A 22,695-nucleotide genomic window follows, 5' to 3' on the forward strand; every position below is an offset into this window, starting at 1 on the left:
GCTTCCAGAGACATATGCTGATTAGCTTACCTATATAATTTTTTAAGACTGCTAAATCAATAAAACTCCAATTTATACATAATTGATACGTTGAACCAATGAAATAAAACCAACACAAACTTTCGTATTATTATTTGGTAGAAAATACTCACATTATAGGTAAACATTACACTGGTAAAAATAGTCACTTATTTCAAATTGCAATCTGCTCCCATTGCCCACTAAATGCATAGACACACAGTTTTTAATAAAATATTTCCATGGCGCCGTGACGACCTTTTTATAAGTTCAGCAATAAATAATTAACAAACTTTGTATACTTGAAGAACTCAGTCGATGGTACCACTACATCATACTCTCTCTTGAAGCTGCAATGTGAAGTTATCGACATCTCTCATCATGACATCAAACTTGACCCTCAAGGGTTTGAGGTCCACATCATCTGAAGCAGGCATTATCTTGTACTGACGGAGTAGGGCTGCCATGGCTGTCTTCATTGACATCATGGCGTATTGGTACCCTGGAAAGAACATTAAGAAACTTAAATATTGGCTGCAAGATATTTGTAAGAGTTACAGGCTAACTACGTTACTACGTTAGTACTAGAGTTATTTTAATTAAATATGACGTATTGTACCATAGAAATCTTTTTCATAATAATGCTCCACATACTGAACTGATTTAAATAAAATACGCTTGACACCTAATACTTACGAATAATATAACAAAATTCAAGGAAAATGAAAAGATTCGGCCAGCAATTTCTCTTTAACCCCTAAACCTTGAACCTTGAGAAAAAATTGGTACAGACGTTAAGTATGAATTAGTTGGCGCCTACTAAAAATATAAAGCAATGCATTACAAACTTGCAACTTCACAACGAATGCTGGCCGACAACCTTTTAACCAGTCCTTTGGACACCAATGGGGAAGAAGATTTAGCATTGAACGTTTTATGGCTGAAATAATGGTGATGACATAAGTTCCTTACCAATACAAGCTCTAGGTCCATGGCTGAAGGGCATGAAGGCGGCAGGGTGTGTGGGCGGCGCGTCGAGGAAGCGCTCAGGACGGAACTGCTCCGCGTCACAGCCCCAGTACCGAGGGTTGCGGTGGATGGACCAGATGTTGACCACTAAGCCACACTCCTTGACTAGGGTCACTCCTGATGCTGTAATGTAAATTTTGGTTTACAGCCGACAATTTTGTTGCTGAATTAAATAGGGCTTTATGAATCAAAAATTAAAAGATTTAGGCCCGGTCTGGAGTCTTCTCTCGGGAATCTTTCTCTTTAGTAAACCAAAGAGGAGCAATATTTCGTTCTGGGATACTAAATGCCGAGTGAGCGAAGACGATATATTTAACAAAATCCTATTGGTGGTTTGGACCTCAATTATGATGAATCCAGTAAATCAGACTTGACAAGACGTTTGTTCGATAATAAAGTCTAATCATTCAGGACATATTATTTTTTCGTAGCAATGAATATATGTAGTAATAGTTTTATCAATCTACTCACGCAAATTGACTTCCTTATCAACTTTCCGAGCAATGATTGGCACGGGTGGGTATAGCCTTAGAGTCTCGCGTATGACAGCATCCAAATACTTGAGACAAGGCAAGTCTTCAGCCACCACAGGTCTCTTGGAGTCACCAAATACTTCCTGAATTCTGTAAATAAATGTGACGTCAAGGAAATACTTAGAAGTCTAAACGAAGTAAAACAAACTGCTATAGAAAAAAAATATTTTTATAAATGCCATTTTTTTTCGATTCGGATTAAATTACGTCTGAATAAATTACTTCAATGACATTTTGATAAACACCTTCTAATCCAGTAATAGACACTGTTGGTGTGTGTGTACAATGACTTAAAATATCTCATATTTTTAGCACTAGCTTTAAAACTTACTCTTCGTAAACTTTATCCTGTACATCAGGGTACTTCGACAGCATCATGGATGTAAAAGCGGTCCCCACTGCGGAAGTGTCAGTACCCGCCAAAACCAGAACAACAGTCTCTTCCCGTAGCTCTAGATCTGTGTAGCCACGATCACCTCCCGACATATCTATGAGTAGCTCCAAGAAGGTTTTCAGTCCATCTTGCTTTATATCTGAATTGAATGATAATTTATTTTTAGATCCTCGTAATGTTAATTAGGACGTTAGAAATCCTGTTTATTTTTTTAAGTCTATTATTATGTAGACAGATTTTCCCACAGTTATTTCATTTTAATTTTTAGATTTTTTAACACTAACTATAGATAAAATTTACTTAATTTAACTCCTTTTTTATTCATTAGTTAAATCCTAAAAAAAATATAAAACTGTCACAGCTATTGTTCTCAAAACTGCATTAATATTCTTTGCTGCCTACGCAAATTATTATTAAGTTTTTAAATATCATTTACTCTAATATTTCAGTTTTACTTACATTTATCAGATTCAGTCATAGCCTCCTTTTCTTTTTTCAACGACTGCCTTTTAGCTTGTATCACCTGAAATATTAATCAAAATATTTTAAAAAAATATATACCTGTTAATTAGCTACCCCTAAAACAATTTTTGTGCGCGATTTCACCTACATCCCCAGACAGTTTCAAAAATTCTATCTCAGTGAATACAATCACATTTTCCCTGTTTCGAAGTTATTTTGGGAAGGTACAATAATTTTCAATTTCTCTCTTTTCTTTAACTTCGTACTAACACCCACTGATGTGTTAATTTACTTTTTATAAATAGAATCTACCCTTCACCAAATAGCTGTATAATATCGTACCTCTTCAACAAACTTGACGACATAGTTCCTGCACCTGACGTGCCGCTTGTAGGCCGGGGTCAGCTTGTACACCGCCTCGTTGTGTAGCCATGGCTGGACGAGGCGCGAGGAGTCCAGCTGGGTACACTCGTCGAACGCCTTCAGAAACGGCTGCTCTGTCTGCTTTTGGGAGTTCACTAGGACTCCTAGGGTGGACTCTGCAAAATTGGATTTGTGTGTATCAGATTTGTGGTACTTACAACTATTATTACTAGCAAAAAAAACTTATGCATGAAATAGTCAAGCATTTTCTTTTCGAATTTCAGTGTAAGCGAGTTGGTCCTTTCCGCATTCATTAGCGCAGCGATATGGCCGCTTAAACCGATCACCTTGATTACGTATCAAATAATCTACAAGAATCTGTATATTTCACCTTGAAGACAAAAATGCTGTAAACTATTCACACTGGATTTTCTCATGATCATGGTAGTTATGCAAAATAGCCACTTTAAACCTGATAATTTATTATCAGAATTCGACTATTTACTGGCCATCGTCGCATACAAAAAAAGCATGATCGACACTTACCACAAACAGAATCCATGGTATAGGTAGTAAGGTACTGCCATATGGAGAAGGCGCCTTTCCCAGCCGCGGCTTGCAGCTGTTCCACCATGATGGAGCTCTGACGAGAGAAGATTTGCGCGAATTGAGCCAGGTTCTTAGGGCTGAAGGTCGGAGCCAGGATCTTGCGACGAGGACGCCAGATGTTCACTAGTGAAAAAAAGAAAAGATTGGTGAATACTTTACGGAATTTGTTGGTATATCGCTAAAATCGATGTTTTGAAAAACCATTATAAACATTTAAGAAAGATGAAATTATACCATTACATTATAAAATTCAGAGTTTTCTTTGCGGTATGAGCAAACTATAAAAGATAAAAAAACACGGCACCATAATTTCCACTCGAATAAGTTCAAAATATATAATGAGGTGCAAATAAAGCCTCGTATTCATGGTAAATATTTGTTTAGCAACATTGTTGAAGAGCAACAAGAATATTGTTGGTAACAAGTAATTTCCCTATTAGAGGTATTATTTACTCCGTAAATTATACGTCAACAACGTAATTGCCAGCGACATGTTAATGCAACTTTGTTTACAAACAAAAGTTTACCATGAATGGCTTTACAAAGATAATTATTATTCTCATAGAACGTCTTACCAGGTGCGAATATACTGCCGTTGCCAGTCATAAGGTGCAAACATTTCAGTGCATCATCCTTCTCCAAGCAAGTTTTCAAAATAAACTCCGCCACTACTGCGTCAGAAATCACTAGAAGGAAAAAAAGCTAGGTAAGCATTTTCGTTTTTCCTATTAATGTCTTAAATAGGATGCTTTTTTCTTCTCATATACAGGCTAATAACCTTTTTTATGTGAGATACTACTTAAAGTTATACTTCTAAAAGCTAGCACAAGTACTTATAATATTGAAGAGATTAGAGAAAAAAACGTAGTGTACTTACCAAGATAAAGTCGATGCCCTTGCCATATTGTAACCACACCATCCTTTTTGTCATAAGCTTCGCGACCCAACTTTTGGAACTGTGACATGCGATCTAGAACATAAATACCAATATCCCATTATTTATCAAATTACGGAATCAATGGAATAGCCGGAGAAATTATTAAGAAATACAGAAATATTAATTAAGACAGAAAAAAGGAAACCTATTCGGTACAAAATAACGTACACAAAAGTAGACAAATAAATAAAAAATAATATGAAAGAAATGATAAGACTACTTACGTTCATCACTTCCCAAAAACATGTAAGCGTGTCCCACAAAAGGCAGAGTCCTATGCTTAGTAGAACCAAGTTTATGTGAGAGATCTATCATCTTCCGCCTTTGCCATCGCAACACTAACACCCAAATTATTAAAACTAGTACAAATATTTGTCCTAACATTATAGAAACACCAAACTGAGACGATAATTCAAAACATATAAAGGTTATTGATAAAATTCACGATCTGATAATGAATAAGGCACCAGAAGATACAGAAAACGAAGATATTCTAATTAAAACAACTTTTGTAATTAAAAACGGAGTAAATAAGTTAAATGGTAATGAAGCTGCATGGGCTACTGAATCTAACAAAATACTTACGGCTGGCAATGATGAGGTATTTAAATACATACAAACAGTTTTTGTAGCACCCACTTAAACTTTTTAGAGTCTAGTATGACAAAATGCGCAATCAAAAACGATTGGCTCGCGAAATATATCATGATTATGGTGATTTGTGACAATATAAAAAGGATCCTTTATAGGATACATAATTAGATAGGTATACCTAAGGGATTCCCTTTCTAGCTGCTCAGCCTTAACCCAACAGGGGTCAGCTTTCTGAGATTTATTTAAAGGACATATCTTTGAGGACTAAACACGACCAACATGCCAAACATTATGAACCAAACATTCATCACAATCATTGCAATGAAAACTAATAATTTCTCCTGCATTACCAGAGTCAGAATTCAGTTTCCTCAGACTAGTCGGTGTCACATTAAGTATTTCTCATTACTGCTGCGTTCTATAATAAATTCTCTGACATCTAGATAAAGCATCTCATATTTACCATCTTGTGCTTCCATTTTACCAAAAAAGAGCACTCAAGAACTCCGTACACTCTAGTATGTACTTACATAGTCTGACGCAATAGTTAGTTAAATAATGCTTGAATCAAGTGCACCGCATAAAGAAGTAAGTTTGTTCATCTATTCGTCAACATGTTCTTTCCATGTGATATGAAAAGCAAAACAAATATGCTTTGAGATATATGAAGCGTATGTTATTGCTCATAGTTGTAAATAAGAACCTAATTTTCTTTTAGTCTTGGTTTGACTTGATGCGGTCATTTCATTCAATATAGTTGTAAGATTATGGTTGACTACAAAAGTTCCTAGATTCCCGACTTCGCTGAAATCACTAAAACCTTTGCAAAGCAGCCCTGAGTCAGGAAAGTAGGTATCTTGGAGCTCAAAATCGGTCCTGCGGCATGCCGACCTCTTGGAATATATGAGTAAAGGGAATAGTGTTCATCAGTGTCTGGGTGTGCCTATGAATACTTGTGCAAAAATCAGTCTGGCACTAGCATACTTTTAGATTATATAGGTACCAACCTCTTAGGTATAGCGAATAGTTTAATTACCACGAAAACTAAAGTCATGGTGTATCGTAGATATCCGTTCATCCATTCATAGGCTTAACTTTATATAGGTACTTATGTGTCGAGCGCAGCAATCTAATTTATTTGCGAAACACTCGAATTTTTTCGAAGGCTAGAATTTACGAGGTGAATTGTCTAGAAGAGTAGTTATGTCATTCCTCAAAAATACTTACATTGTAATTGTACATACTGAAATCCATAATGCCTTTAATTTAATACGTAGGTACCAATGCTCTATTATTCTTTAATTCAGTGAAAAAGCGACTCTCAGTGATCATCAGATAAAAAGCGCTTCCAAATGTTGATGTAATTTAAATTCTCGGAGTATTATGTAATGTGGGCAAAAAAAACAAAAGGTATAAAAAATAAAGAACAATAAGAACATAATATAAGTATAATTTATTACATAGTATCAGAAAACCAGCTTTCAATATCGGTTTATATATAGTTGTAAATAGGTCTTCAAAATTAAATTAAATTAAATTGTTTTTTAGAAAGGACCTTCCCTACCTTGAGAAAATAAAAGTATTTGTTTTTAAATACTTATTTAATCAAGGCCATATCGTTATATCCTGTACAGATTAAAATAGCCTATCACTTTACATAATATTATATGCTTATTTATTGTTAAATCATACATTATAATAATACAATTAAGCTGAAAATCATAATCATTTATGTATTTTTTTGTGTCACCTATTTATAGAAAATCAAGACATGTTACTTAATTGATAAAAACTGGTAACAATAGTATTATTAATCATAACATTATCATTACAGTTACCATCAAAATAATATTCTACTTATTTAACATCTATATTAAAAATCCGTACATATAAATAATCTTATCTCAATTCAAGTTGCACAACAAAATCGTTGACGTCTCTGATCATGATATCAAACTTCACTCTAAGATCTCCTTTGATTCCATCTGAGCTAAACTTATCTCTCTTGGTTCCATTGAAGTCAAAATTATCTCTCTTAGTTTCATCAAAGTCAAACTTATCCTGGTTTACATAGTTATTCGTCTCACTAGGCAGAACGCGGTATCGTCGCAACATCGTCGCAATCGCAGTTTTCATTGACATCATCGCGTATTGGTATCCTGAGAAAAAATAAAAGCAAATCAAATTCCTTAAATTGTTTGCTTTGCACGTTGCAAATTTTAGGATGGGTGATCGTCTTGAACATTAAATGAGTTTTTATCAGAGTCAACAAAATGATAGGCGACCAATTAGAAAATTATATTTCCCTGGCAGACACAGTAAAACACTATAAGGAAGTAAAATTTTAAAGTACATGTTTCTTCACGCATCTTATGTATGGATGACTTGGGAGCCTTAAGCGACACATGGCCAACATGGTAGGTACTTGATTGCATTATTTTAATAACAATTTACATTTTAGGACTTTTCAATATATACCTGCTGCCAGTAGCTACCCACCTAAACAACTCCTGGGACCATGGCTAAAGGGCATGAAGGCGGCAGGGTGTGTGGGCGGCGCGTCGAGGAAGCGCTCAGGACGGAACTGCTCCGCGTCACAGCCCCAGTACCGAGGGTTGCGGTGGATAGACCAGATGCTGATGAAGAGGCCACAGCCTTCTAATATTGTTATACCTGAAGCTATAGAAACAACATTATTAGCTCTATTATTATGTAGACTTTTGAACAGAATATTCTACCTCGAACTTAAAATCGTTTATTCAAACTTGGTTGCAAAAAAGCACTTTTTGAATGTCAAAAATTACAAATTAAAGACAGCCTCCGCGCCTACCCTCTATCGAAAGACCTGCATCTCTGCAAAGGTTCAATTTTAAATTCGTATAAATAAAGGTACGTAGCTTAAACCTTCTACTCAGAAAATTCGGGCGTAAGAAGTTTCGAGATCTATGCAGCGGCGAATTAACCATATAACAAAAATCCTCAGGGCACAAAGCTTTCTAACTAAAAGCTTTGAATTTGAAGAGTCTTTAGCTACCGAACCGAATTAATTTACTTCTTTTGGATCTATGTTTCAGTAAACTAGACTACTTACGCAGAGTAACATCTTTCTGGACTTGACGTACTATGAAAGGTACGGGAGGATACATTCGTAACGTCTCTTTTATGACAGCTTCCAAGTATTTGAGGCTGGGTAGATCTTCAGGAGTCACTGGTCTGTCTGAATCGCCAAACACACTCTGTAATCTGGAAAATAATTGTTCCTACTTTAAGAATATTGCGAAGCTGAAGATTTCCGTTTCTAGAACGCACTCATCTAAGAAACTACTGGACTGATTTGAAAAAATGGTTGGGTGTTGGATACGCCATTTATTGAGGCAGGCAACATGATTTTTGTCCTGTTGAGAATAATTTATAGATTAAGTCAGATGCACCTACACAGTGATTACAAACAAAACTTACTCTTCATAAACTTTGTCCTGCACATCAGGATACTTGGCCATCATGAGAGTAGTGAAAGCCGATCCAACTGCCGAAGTATCAGTACCAGCTAACACGATAACCAGGGTTTCTTCTCTTAAAGTCACGTTATTATGCTCCACTGGCGATTCCATGAGCAGTTCCAAGAAGGTCTTCCAGCTTTCTTCCTTTTCTGAGGAGAAATGGACATTGAAAACAACTTTGAAACGTCAAATTAGCAAGACTGGCGATAAGCTATATAAAAAAGAGCAGCGGAATAAACATCCTAGCAATTTAAAAAAAAAATGTAATCTTACGTGAAGTCTCTTGTTCCATCTTTTCTTTTCTCTTTTGGACTTCTTCTGCTTTTGATGCAATGATCTGAAATAATACAAAATTGTACGTTAAACTGTCATCACTAAAATCATTGAAAGCCAAATACCTAAACTATTGACAAACTTCTTTTATATCCATTTGGACCTTAATACCTTGTTCATAGAGTTCATTATCAGGTCCTTGCCATGTGCATACATTTGAGAGGCATTTGCGCAGAAGAAACGGTAGACCGTCTCATTGTATAACCACGGCTGACAAATGCGTTTGGCGTCTATACGACAGCAGGTTTCGAAGGCGTGAAGAAATGGCTGGTCTGGCTGCAGCTGGGAGTTCATCTTTATACCTAGTGTCGTTTCTGTAAAGTTTGCTTTAATAAGTAGATAATGAATCTGTATTAATGATATATGTTGTGTGTGTTTTTGTGACAATATTATATATTAAATAGTTTATTTGAACCGTTAGTGGACCTAATGCAATTAGAGGCAGAAACTAGGTGTGTCCATTGTGACCATTTATTGAGGAACACTATAGGCAACTCTTTTATAGGAGTGGACGAAGTTGTTGCCGTGGAACTCGAGTGAAACCAGTAAGTAGTTGGAAGCTAGCTCATCAGTCTTATAAGTTAAAATTACTTGCATTATAGCAATTTCAGAAAAAACTAGTCAAGACATTATACCATACCACAAACAGAATCCATGGAGTAAGTAGTGAGGTACTTCCAGATGGAGAAGGCGCCTCTGCCAGCGACGGAGCTGAGCTGTTTCACCATGGTGCTGCTCTGGTTGGAGAACACCTTCACGAACGAGTTCAGGTTCTTAGGGCTGAAGGTCGGAGCTAGCATCTTGCGACGCGGACGCCATATTGGGACTGTAATAAACGATGATTAATTTGATGTAGGTATATAGATATATTTTTCTGTAATTGTAGTTCCATAGTTTGTAGAATACGTAATTATACTGACCTGGTGCAAACACGCTGCCGTTTCCAAGGAGTCTTCTAAAATACTTCATGACGTCATCCTTCTCTAAGCATGTCTTGAGTAGAACCTCCGCAGGCTCGGGGTCGGCTACCACTATTGAATAAGAAGTAAGTACTATTTTAATACCCATGACCACATTGACCACTGTGAACCCATGACCAGTCTTTCCATGCTATGAAACTACGTCAAAAGTACATTAGGCCAGAAAATTTCCATAGATTTAGCTAGCTACCGCAACTGATTTCTTTCGAACTCTCGATAAATGAGCTATCGAATAGAGATATTTTTTTTCAAATCGGTCCAGTATTTCTTTAGATTAGGGCGTTCTAACAAATAAACTCTTCAGCTTTATAACATTAGTATAAGATAATACAGTAATTAAAGTATGGATTTTAATAGGTAGGAACAATAACTGTTTTACTGAGAAAACGTAAACTTGTACAGCTAATTCAGATAAACAAGTTCAATGCAAGTATCAATAAGGTAATTATTATCAGGTATTTTTATTGATGATATTAAAAATAAATATTTTGCGAGGAATAGTTGTATACTTAAGCATCTAAAAAGTTGCATAATGAAGGTTAACCGAAAGCACCCCATGTAGATTCCGCATTTTTTGAATTTTTTGTTTCCGTATTTTTGAATCCCAATCACTTTTGGTGAATATCAAGGATATTTTGAACGTGTTAAGTAAGATTTATATTACTTAACACGTTATATTTATATAATATTTTAATGGGATTATATCGTCAATTATTAATTAAGATTATATTTTATCCTTGATTAAAACCGTTTTAGGTACATGAGCGAGCACAGAAGAAAAGGACACAACTGATTTTCTATTGTTTTATAATTACGAACACACTTTGGCATTAGGTAAAAGTTAAATATGTTTAGTTCAAATTATAGTTTTTATTTGCTTACAGACGTAAAGCTTATTTGCTTGCCAGTGGGAAATAAGTCCGCCTTTCTCTATCGCCTCGTATCCAATTCTTTTGAACGTTTCCATACGATCTGAAAACAAAAGGATATGTTAATTTATTTATTTATTTATTTAATAGTTCATGTACACAGATACACACATAGAATACAGAAAAGAAGAAAGATAGAACACATAGTACATGGGCACAGCTTACACATCGTAATAAATTTATCAGTTAGTATGTCAGTTTCTTGTAAATGAATAATAGCTGACTGGATTTCTTTATGCCTCTATTTTTTTAATATAAGTATATTAAAAACAATTCCATTAAATCCATGTATTCACTAAGAAACAATTGTTTATAAACACTGTTTCAGAAACAATATTTACGTGTTTCTGAAACAAATAATTTTATTTCAGAAACATATAATTTTGTTTCTGTGGACGATGTGAACGGCAGAGTTTCCGAAACATTGTTGCTGTAAACATCTACGTGATGTTTCAGAAACTGTGTATCTGAAACATTGTTTCCCAGTGAATACATGGCTTTAACCTTACCTACATAGAATTTACCTCACTTTGTGAAGTCAGAAAAATATAATGCATACGCACATCTATGTAGACTTATTTTAGAAGTAAGTCTACAAAGTAAGTAAACATACCTACTTAATTAATTCTTCTCGTCACGGTGGTTATTCATAACTTACCGAGCTTTTTTGTCCATGCAAAAATTTTACGCATCACATCATTTTAGGGCACGACAAAGACTAATTAACATTAGAGCAAAATAATTAAAGGTTTCGGCAATTTAATATTGCGCGCAATGCATATCAATTTATTTGGGCATACTAAAACAATAATTAGGTACACCTACATGCCGGTACCACAGACGGTACGAATTCAAAAGCTTTATAATGTCCCGGTTACCTTTACAAAAATCGCTGCCTACTTATTAGTTAATTATTGTAATCGCCGAATTCCCAAAAAAAAATACCAATGTATGGAATAAAGTATATTTTATATGGCCCATATAAAATATCCCATACCGGTTTCGCTTATGGACTACACTACCTACTCAAGGGTAATGTATCAATTGTACAATTTACTTAGGAAGGCGGTAGATACAATTTTAAAGAGGAAAGTCTTTATTGTTTGTTCGTTTGCATAAAATAGACTCCGGAACTAATGAAATGATTTTGGAAGCTACAGTGTCTCCGGGTGTCACAGAGAGAACTTTGTAGCGAGATAAAAAGCACACTTATGTAGGTAAATAAGTTAAAAAACCTATTGCCATTTATGATCTGGTGTGCAAGTAAAAATATGGTTTTTAAACTTTTTTTAAAAATTAGCTTATTTTAATACATCGTGGGTATATAGGTAGCTACAGTATGTAATGTCAATGATAGGTACTAAATTGTATAAACTGATATAAATATAGTAGATTGCCTGGAAGTATGTACCTGGTACCGGTATCTGTTATAAGGACAGTAGATATACTTACGAAGGTAAGTACTTAAACTAGTTCCATGGTAGGTAAATAAACCTTTCGGCAGACTGACCTTTTGGCTTCGTAGTATTCCATCGTCGCATCACAAGCTTTTATTGCTCTTTATTTTTTTTTTTTCGCGGGAACTACTGCCCATACCCGGATATACTGAATATAACCTAGGCTACTCAGGGATAATGTAGCTTCCCAAAAGGGCAAGAATTTTTCAAAAGGTTCAGTAGTTTCTTAGCCTCTATGATGCTAACAAAAAATGTTTCCTCCTTATTGTTTTAGTATAGAAATAAAGATAATTGTCATTAGAGCTACTTAACTGTTGCTCCGAACTGTTGTGAAGATCTCTCAAAAGAAAGGACTACGGAGTACAGTACCTACATAAGGTTCTTTCTATATTATTATTAATGCATTGTCATCAGAACTGTATGTATACCTATCGATAAGTCCTAAGTTCTGAGGAAGTAGTTAAATGAAGCTTGCACGATTTTAACACACTAAAGAAAATAAAAAGCTCTAGGTAATATTATGACTCCCACGTTTTAGTCTTGTACCGATGAACCCTATTCTCATACCCGGATAAGGATAACATGAACCCGTGACAGTTAAAAATATCGTATAATTTAATATAGCTTCAGAGAATAATGTAGCTTTCCATTAGTAAAACAAACAAAATTAGTTTAGTAGATCAGAGATTACTACCCTAAAACGTAGCAAACACACCCTCTGTATTTATCAAAACCATCCTATTTTAAATACACAAAAAACAGTAAATAGAATTGTATAAAAAATATATTTACCTTCATCATCTCCCAAAAATCGATAGCCATGTCCAACAAAGGGCAACGCAATACTCCTTGGTGCAAGTCTGTCAGCCAAAGCGATCAATCTTCGATTCTTGAATCTGGCCATCATTGTCCAAAGCATGAGAAATAAAGCCGCTAATATCCACAACATTTTTTCTACCAGTTAACAATAATATAAAGTTTATAAAGGTTCTATTTTGAACGTACAGTCAGCGTCAAATAGTTAATGTACTATGAAGTGGTTAAAATGCGTTCCAATATTATTTTTATATCCCGTAAATGAAAGCTCGCGACTGATTTTGTTGGAAGCTTTTAACGAAGTGTCTTTCCCTTATTGAGTATCTTAGCTTTGGTCTGGTTGCACTTTTCCTAGACTAGCTGTTGTGTACGGGTTTCTGTCATCGGCCATTTTGATAAGTCCTTGGATTTTTGGATTGAAAGGTTTTGAGAAAACAAAAGTTGTTTTATCGTATTGTATCCTATCGTTTATTGCATTCCATAACGTACTGCATTGAATTGCATGTATTGCATTGCATGTGTAATGAAATATCTAAAACATTAACTTCAATAAACAAACATATAATTACAGAAACTTCTGATATACCTATTTAAAGGTGCATAGTTATTTTAGATTTACTGTGAAACAAATATACGAGTAGGTCCACTCAAACCAAACACTTGTTACTTTACTCCTGAGCTTGGGTTGTTACAAGCTCAGGAGTAAAGTAACCTATATTAGTTAGCCTATATTTTGCGTGCTGATTAAACCTAATTCCATCTCTTGAGAAGGGGTCACGGCCCTGCAATGGGACAATAAAAGGCTGATGATAAAATTAACCACGGAAAAAAGAAGATTAAGTAACTATTTTATTTATAAATATCCAAACTAGAGTGAGGAAGGTAACTACCTAAGTACTTACCTACATACCTACTGAGTAGGTAGATGTATAGATTTGTTGGTAGGTATGTAGTTTTAAGTATTTAAGGTAAGGTTAGGTTATGATCGCCTCTTGTTTGTACATATTTAACAAATGGACATATGAAACAAAAAATACATTACAATTTAAATGAGATCTCGAAAATCAGCCTAAGGGTAGGATTTATTACATTATGACTAATGAATAAAATAAATGCAATAAATTTGCACCGTAACTAAATTAATTAAAAATGTCGTTGATCCCGACGCATGCTAGGAGATGACAAAAAGGAACGTAAAAGGAACAGAGAGTTAATAAGTATAATGGCCTTGCTCGACATCCTCACAGAAATTGAGAGGATTCTAAAATATATAAATTAAGAAAGGATGAAAAATAATGGAAAGCATAAATACCATGTAGTCCATATGAAATAACTTAAAATAATCATTTAATTCAATATTTATTATTCCGCTTCTACGTAAACAAAGAATATAGTTTTACAACGCCTGAATAAATAAGCAACGCAAGCCACAGTGAAGTGTTTATTACTTCGTTGCTGTGTTAGTTTCAGTAGGAACCTTGGAAGTTTATAATTTATTGGGGTATGTCAGGAACTACAAATCCGATATGAAAACGTTTTTAACTAAGTTATCGACACAACCTACGGACTACTCTTCATCCAGGTATGCGGAGTCAGGTACAACGGGATCGCTGGCGTCAACTAGAGCAGTAATAGTTCACTTATTTATACCAATGGTTTAATTTTGTCTTCATATATATATAGAAAATCGATCTCAGTGTCGTGCACTTGGAGAGGCCTATGTCCGGCAGTGGACTGCGATAGGCTGATGATGATGATACATATTTGCCAAGACATCAACATTTTTGGTCCTAAAGGATTAAAAGGAAGTTTCAAAATAAAAACACAGTTCTTACTATTTTATTATTTATTTACAAAAACTATAAAAAAAATATCCTATCACACCCCTATTTCCTACTATCCAATTGTACAGTGAACCTATCAGCATCTTTCATCATGATATCAAAGGTGACCGTGATGGGCTTATCTTCTGGTTTGCAGCCGTTACTTCTGGCCATGTCAGAAGTGGACACTCGGTATCTTCTGACAAGAGTCGCTAACGCTGTCTTCATTGACATCATCGCGTATTGGTAGCCTGGAAAAGAATTGAGTCCATTAGGTAATTTATCGTAGGAAATCTTAACTGCTATTTGTTTTTCTTTTGCGAAAACGTTCCTTATATTCGTCCCCATCAAATGTAATTTTTCAATGTCATCGGAAAATTTTGTTTAGATATTACAATAAAATAGGTATATCTGTCACCGGAAAATAACAAGATCCGTAAGTATATCAATTTATTAGGAAGTTTATAAACTTTCGAACTAAATGGGAGATAAATTGTAATATTTTACGTCCTAAAATCCGTCAACTCACCTAAACAATTCCTAGGTCCATGACTGAAAGCCATGAAGGCAGCAGGATGTTTGAACGTGGTCTCGAGGAAGCGTTCTGGTCGGAACTGCTCCGCATCATCCCCCCAATACCGAGGGTTGCGCTGAGTACTCCAAATGTGGGCTAATACTCCACAGCCTTCTACTAGGGTTACTCCTGACGCTGGAATAAAAGGTATCAAGAATAAATAAAGAGCAGGTATTGAATTCCTGCATAAAGAAGTAAGACATCAGACTTTATGTAGAACAGATAACCGGGCCGAGTTTTTGTAGAACCATCTGACTTGGATTTTCTGACAGTCTTACTGTAGGAGTTGAGTGCTATAAAATAGTTGTTCTATTTTTCTCCTACAAAAATCGGTCACTGATTATCGGACGCGGGCGGGCAACCTAATGTGAATTAATCTAATTCTAGAGAGATTTTTGACAAGACTCTCTAACACCTACATATTCTTAACTATCTCGGCATTATCTTTTGACAGGACAATTAAATCACTTACGTAGTTGTACGTCTTTTTCAATTTTCCTCACAACGACTGGCACTGGTGGGTACAACCGTAATGTTTCTCGGACCACGGCATCCAAGTACTTGAGACGAGGCAGGTCTTCTGGGGTAATGAGTCTGTCTGAGTCGCCGAATACTTCATACAACCTGTGGAAAAAATAAATGTTTTCCTTGCTATGTAAGATCAAAAAATGTATGACGTCATATAGCTAAATTTTTGTATTATCTCCTGAATTAAAAATATATTTGATATCTTCAAAAAGGATGAGGATGGGGTTCATTTCTACAAGGCAAGTCAAGTTCAAGTCTTTTCTTTTCACACCCATGAAATATTTCACCAAACAACTTACTCTCTATACACCATTTCCTGCACATCAGGATGTCTGGCCAGCATCATGACAGCAAAAGACACCCCTACAGCCGAGGTATCAGTACCAGCTACTACGATGACCAGGGTCTCCTCCTGTAGCTCCAAGTCGGAGTACCCTCGGTCTCCCCCTGATGCTTCTATCAGGAGTTCTAGGAAGGTCTTCATGTCATGGGTGGTGTCTGGAGTAGAAGGTTCGGTAAAAATAATAAACGTGAACTGTTATTCTTGGCAAGTTGATGGCATATAAGAACTTATATTTGGAGGTCCGATATTCATCTAGGTTAGCCCAAGTTTTCTCCTTTGTATCATACTCTTTTTATCTGCCGTCATCCCACAATTTACATTATTTCTAGCCATATCGATAGTTTATCTACATGTTTACAAAATATTTAAATAATGCCAAATATTCTTAGAAAGAATTTGGATGAAAGGAAAACCATGGCGGCTCAAGGCTCATTGATATGGCGATTTCTTCCGCGTTGAAGGTAAGCTTTTGGAAACAATTTTAGTATTTTATTTATGCATTAAAACAGGGCTGTCCATATCACGGGCCGCATGCGGCTCGCGGATTGAATTGTTACGGCCCGCAGAATCTTTTTTATCTTCTTTGTTTCAATACATCAATGAGTAAATTATTTTTCTCGCGATGAAATTGAAATGTTTTGTATTTGATTACGTCGAACACATCACTATTCACTCGACAATTCGGGAAAAAGTTGATAATAAAATATTGATATACCATTATTCTACTTTTATAATGTACCTCTAATTAGTAATTTTTGTTGGCCCTGAGTCGCATTTAGTTTAGACAGCAATAATTCAGGATTAAAACATGTTTTGGTGTAAAGATGCCTGGTTATACCACTTGCTATATATGTACAATGAAGTCTTCTTAAAACTAGCTCCTACGCCAGTACTTACCATAAAATAAATAAAACTAATATCCAATTTCGAAAACATATAAAACATTTTATGACTAGTATTACTTCGATAAATAATATTTAAAGGAAAAGTCTAGACGAAGCACACATCAAGAATGAAAACTGCAGTTTTCATTATAATAAGTCTAATTTATTCTATACATTGTGACACGAATTTTGCAGAAGTTAAAAAACCTACAAGAACTGCAGGACCTGCAGATACATCAGAACCCGTAACAATGTCAGGACCTGCGGATACATCGGAACCCGTAACAATGTCAGAATCTACAGATACATCGGAACCCGTAACAATGTCAGAATCTACAGATACATCGGAACCCGTAACAATATCAGGACCTGCGGATACATCGGAACCCGTAACAATGTCAGAACCTGCAGATACATCGGAACCCGTAAACATGTCAGAACCTGCAGATACATCGGAACCCGTAACAATGTCAGAACCTGCAGATACATCGGAACCCGTAAACATGTCAGAACCTGCGGATACATCGGAACCCGTAACAATGTCAGAACCTGCAGATACATCGGAACCCGTAAACATGTCAGAACCTGCAGATACATCGGAACCCGTAACAATGTCAGAACCTGCAGATACATCGGAACCCGTAAACATGTCAGAACCTGCAGATACATCGGAACCCGTAACAATGTCAGAACCTGCAGATGCATTGGAACCCGTAAACATGTCAGAACCTGCAGACACATCGGAACCCGTAACAATATCAGAACCTACAGATACGTCAGAATCTGTGAAAATGTCGGAACCTACAAAACCACAGAATAATAATGAAGAGTCAACAACGCAAGTTTCTCGTCAATTAGTCCAAGATCATGAAGATTGGTTGGATGTAATCATAAATCGCAGCACAACTGAAGCTCAGAGACATTTGGCAAAAATTAAAAAAGTTAAATGGTAGTGTGTTTCATTATAGAAGAAATTATTTTCCTGTGTTGAACGTAATTTTTCTTACATCTATTTTGTAGGTATTTTATTTAGTGAGTCAAGCAAATTCAGAGTTATTATCTCGTCAAAAACAAAATAAGTGATATGCAGCGGATGTATTATTGAAATCGATTTATAATATCTACTGATAATGCGATTTTATTGAAGTTGTCTTTAAAGGGCTTCAACGTGTCGGGTTCGGCCCAACGTTCGCCTTTAAAAATTCCGGGACTTTATAGTCCCGTGGTCTAGTACGAAAGTACAAAGTGTGACCTACACATCATTGGGATGACACAGAAGGCAAAATTCTTGAATTTCATTATTTCTTACAATGCAATAAATAAGTTTAATTATGCCTCATTTAGTGCGGTAAAAACATTTTAAATTGAATAATTGCAGGCTATTTACAACGTGTAATTGTTTCAGTTTTATGAGTATTGTAAAATAATAATTACGTTATATTACTTAGATAATTAAGTGGTCTCTCGGTATTTTTTTCTGAAGTACTAAATCGGGCTCGTTAAAAACGTGAGTTGCCAAATGGGGAAAAAAATATATTGTACCCTGAGGGTTGTAGGATCTCTAACTATTACTGGCTCTATAGAAAGGTTTTGAAGAGCTTAGATTTATTTCAATAATATCGACCACAGCGGCTTTTTTCTTAAAGGCGATCCGCAGGACTTATTATTATAGTGCACAAGCATTTGCTTTACACTAAAGGAGGGCAATCCGCTGCGACCGGAGAGAAATCAGGCGCAGGACCGACATTTACGTGCTCTCCGATGCATGGGATTTCAATAATAGACAAAAGCCGCTTAGGAGTTGAATTTACAGTAATATAATCAAATGACTAGCACATTTAACAAAACGAAGGCTGTAAAATAATTACATAATATACGTTTGTGACGTTTAACCTGTGTTTACAACTGGCCAGTACTCTTGGCCTGCCATTAACCTAATAGTAACCAATGCAAAGTACAGATACAAGTAAATTGTTTTGAGTCCTTCCTGGAAAATGGACATGCATATAATAATTATGATTATGTAAGTAACCTACGTACCTTTTTTCGTGATGTTGGTCTCGTCTATCTTTATGCTTTTCCGTTTTGCTTTTATCACCTGCAATAAATACAGAAGCATTGGTTTCTTAGTTTAATTGACCGTCTCAATGGTGATGTAGGTACTGTTCGAGTTTTAGATGTAGGTAAAAAGTGCTTATTATTTATTCTCAGGGGTAAAATCCTACTGGCGGGGCTGCGGGACTGTTAGAAAGAGTTACTGCGGCCCTGATTCACAAAATTCGCCAAACTTGAACAAACTTGAGTTTTAACCAGTTGCTGTGGGTGATAAATTCTTCATCGATCTATCGAAAGCGCCTACTCGTTTTCTGAGGATATCTCCTACATGGACCTCTATTCACATAACATAAGAAACCATATTTTAGGCTATTAGGTATCAGAGAGTTTATATAGCGAGCATACCTGGTCAATAAAATTGCAGATGAGCTTCTTACAGGCTTCAAAGCCAGTATGTTGGGGTAACAGCTTATACACAGCATCAGCATGCAACCACGGGGCTAACATGCGGGCAGCCATTAACTTGCAGCACTCTTCAAACGCCATCAGAAATGGCTCGTCCGTAGTCTTTTGCGCATTTACGTTTACACCTAGGGCGGTTTCTGGGGAACATCAGAATTTTGAAACTTTGTATCTTACGCTGTTTGTAATAAGGTTGACAATGGTAAGCTTGGGATTGGTGAAGAATGTTTTGAATAGCATTGACAAAGGAGATATTTAAATGTGGTACCTAAACCTTTTTTATAAGTAGTTAACAGAAAGTATAGAACTGACTAATGACGCATATCCAGACTATGAATAATTATAAGTATAATTTGTTTTTTTTTTTACTGAACCGATTAATTTAGTCATAATTCTTAACTTGCTTATTTTTTATAAGCTTAGCTAGATTTTTTATTAATTGCATTAACGTCATAATCTTAGCCTCGACAACGATTTACGAATATAATAATTTTAATATAGGTAGACGGAAATACTTCAAAGCAAAAGTTTGAGGATCATTTTAGGGACACACACACATCAAAACATCGCTGAATTTTAAAGACAGCTTTTTCAATTGCTGCGACAGAAAAACTTGGGTTTAGACTTTAGACAGACAACTGGGTGATTTAGAGCCAGTAACTAGCTGTAGAATGCTAGTCTAACTTAATAGATAATCTATGGGCATTAGTGAAATATAAACCAATGGGCTCCGTATATTACTCGTCCAAAACGTTTAGTTTGCGTCAAAACAAGACGAACTTACCACAAACAGAATCCATAGTGTAACTGGTAATATACTTCCAAACTGAGAAGTTGCCTTTCCCCTCAACAGACTGTAGTTGTTCCACCATCACCTGACTTTGCCGAGCGAAGATATTCACGAAGTTGTTCAGGTTTTTGGGCGTGAAGGTCGGAGCCAGGACTTTGCGACGAGGACGCCAGATGTTCACTATGATTGAGAAGTCAAAGCTTGGAGAATGGTCAAATGATAGAGATTCATAAAGGAGTAGGCACATACCTAAGAGATTATACATATAGGAGGAGTACATAAGGGAGTACATAAGGGCGTTCATAAGGTGTAAAATAGGTTGAATACATAATTGTACATATTTACTCTCAATAAAGGAGTTCTAAGGGAATTTTATAAACATAGGAAAAATATAAAGGGAAATACATGAGTAATAATCATTCTGCCAAGTTACATTTGTTTTAAAGAAATACAGAACTCGTCAATTTACAGAGATTTTTGACTAACGATGTTTTTATAAGTGTTCATGCTCAAACTACCTGCTAGATCCACAAAAACAAAATATATAAAGCTAAAGACCTTTTTTGTTGACATAAGTCACAGAGAAGTAAATAAAATAAAAACATTTAAAGGTCGTTATGCTATTTACCTGGTGCAAAAATCGTTCCATTGCCGATAAGGTTTCTTGCAAAGCGCATAATATCATCCTTTTCCAAAGAAGTTTTTAATATAACTTCTAAATCCACGGGATCTACGACCACTGCAAATGAACAATTAATTAATTACGTATTTGAAATAAAGATAACACGGCAACCTTTATTATTTATTTGGGTTACAAAAATTGGTTCAAGGTGGATGTAACATAAGTAATTATCTCATAAAGTAGGTATGTTGAACTGAATTTATATGGCACACCCAAAAAAATATGCTCCTTTTGCCCTATTTGTGTTAAGTTTTATATTGTTTTCACTTAAATGTTTTCTCTTCATTTCTTTGTCCTGAAGCCCTTTTTTCAGTAGATTGGAAGCCAATCCCAAAATAGGTGACAAGTCTAGGCAGATGAGAAGGCCACCAGAGTCCTCAATGTTGAATGGTTTCATATCAAAATTTTATGAGAGTACTACCACTACTAATGTCTGGTACTAGGACATCAAGTCTTGACTTACCCGTATAATAGTGTCCCCCCAGCCAGAAATTAGAGAGTCCACCATTTTTGATAGCATCGCGACCTAATCTCTGAAATGATTCCATACGATCTGCAAAAACGAAATATATTTATAGGTAATATTGTTCACTGTAGTCTGAACTATTAACAAAGGAATGATTACACACGAATTTATTTTCTCTTTCTCGAAGTTGTATTTATTTTATTTTCTTACTTTAATTTTGAATCCACTTTATATCTACATAATATTTTAAAGCTGAAGAGTTCGTTAGCTTGTTTGCTTAAATGCGCTAATCTCAGAACCACTACTAGCCCGATATGAAAAATTCTTTCAGTAATAGACAGCCTTTTTAACAATGCTTTTTTATCCGGGTCCGCTAGCAGAAGTAAACAGACGTTAAAGATAAAAAAATATATCATATTGCTAGCTCGGATTAAGCAATAGGACCTCTAAATATATCGAGTTATTAACTAAAGGGCTTGGGGTCAATGATCATACTGTTTTGATAATTAAAACTGTGTTTATTAATTCGTTTGAATCTTTAAAAAATATATGAATAGGTATTAAACGACATATTAATGATGCTAAACGAGCGAAGTCGTTATATTCAAATGCGTAATTTCTTCCAGATCTTCGTATATTCCGTTTGTTATAGGCACTTACAAAAGGACAAACAATCTTGACATGACTTCTTATTTAAAAACTTAGTTAAAATATAAAATGCGGTTAAAAAGAAATGCAAATACGATAAATAACAATTACTTAATCAATTTAAACATTAGTTTAGTGGTAGTGGTAATAGTTTTTTTGTAAAAGGAGCCCTATGATATTATTTTCAACTCAAAATCTTTAAGTCTTACTTAGATAGGCAAGAAAAATAAAATTTGTACTCACTTACTCCACCCCCCATAAACAAATACGCATGGCCAACCAAAGGGTAAGCTTTGACGCCACATTTTATTTTACTAGCCACTTCTATTATCCTGCGGTTCTGAAACCGCCTGACCACTAGCCACAGAGCCACGGCACAGACCACTAGCCACAGCATGGCTCACGATTCATAACCAACTGTGACGTATGACCACGCAACTTAACTTATATACTTAGATGCTTAATTAAAGGGCCCTGTTGTAAAAG

General features: G+C 35.5%; 2 protein-coding genes across 2 annotated transcripts; both read right to left on the bottom strand.

Annotated features, from left to right (window-relative positions):
- Positions 1-206: 206 nt before the first annotated feature.
- Positions 207-4,938, bottom strand: LOC110370519 (cytochrome P450 4d2-like). Its single transcript, XM_064034460.1, has 10 exons — positions 4,570-4,938; positions 4,286-4,378; positions 3,984-4,094; positions 3,346-3,531; positions 2,779-2,975; positions 2,434-2,497; positions 1,912-2,113; positions 1,519-1,670; positions 991-1,170; positions 207-520 (listed from the first exon to the last, which is right to left on the bottom strand). The coding sequence occupies exons 1-10, from the start codon at positions 4,727-4,729 to the stop codon at positions 351-353; spliced, it is 1,515 nt and encodes a 504-aa protein (XP_063890530.1). The 5' UTR covers positions 4,730-4,938; the 3' UTR covers positions 207-350.
- A 1,885-nt stretch (positions 4,939-6,823) lies between these two features.
- On the bottom strand, positions 6,824-22,663 carry LOC110370438 (uncharacterized). Its single transcript, XM_064034294.1, is given in 20 exon segments — positions 6,824-7,098; positions 7,439-7,618; positions 8,031-8,182; positions 8,399-8,588; positions 8,713-8,743; positions 8,851-9,086; positions 9,413-9,598; positions 9,693-9,803; positions 10,635-10,724; positions 12,931-13,092; positions 14,852-15,028; positions 15,307-15,486; positions 15,824-15,975; positions 16,179-16,377; positions 19,147-19,204; positions 19,567-19,763; positions 20,408-20,593; positions 21,042-21,152; positions 21,559-21,648; positions 22,453-22,663. Coding segments are annotated over 20 exon segments (3,102 nt in total). The 5' UTR covers positions 22,607-22,663; the 3' UTR covers positions 6,824-6,838.
- Between the last annotated feature and the right edge of the window lie 32 nt (positions 22,664-22,695).

Source organism: Helicoverpa armigera, chromosome 4 (assembly GCF_030705265.1).
Source record: "Helicoverpa armigera isolate CAAS_96S chromosome 4, ASM3070526v1, whole genome shotgun sequence".
Lineage (NCBI taxonomy): Eukaryota > Metazoa > Arthropoda > Insecta > Lepidoptera > Noctuidae > Helicoverpa > Helicoverpa armigera.

What these genes read in the sequence shown, in the direction of transcription:
- LOC110370519 (XM_064034460.1), bottom strand. Translation starts at nt 4,729, where the DNA reads ATGTTAGGACAAATATTTGTACTAGTTTTAATAATTTGGGTGTTAGTG. An exon ending in GTTTTTGGGAAGTGATGAAC is followed by an intron (nt 4,379 to 4,569) that starts GTAAGTAGTCTT and finishes TTTATGTTCTAG; the next exon opens with ATCGCATGTCACAGTTCCAA. An exon ending in TGATAAGGAAGTCAATTTGC is followed by an intron (nt 1,171 to 1,518) that starts GTGAGTAGATTG and finishes TTTACATTACAG; the next exon opens with CATCAGGAGTGACCCTAGTC.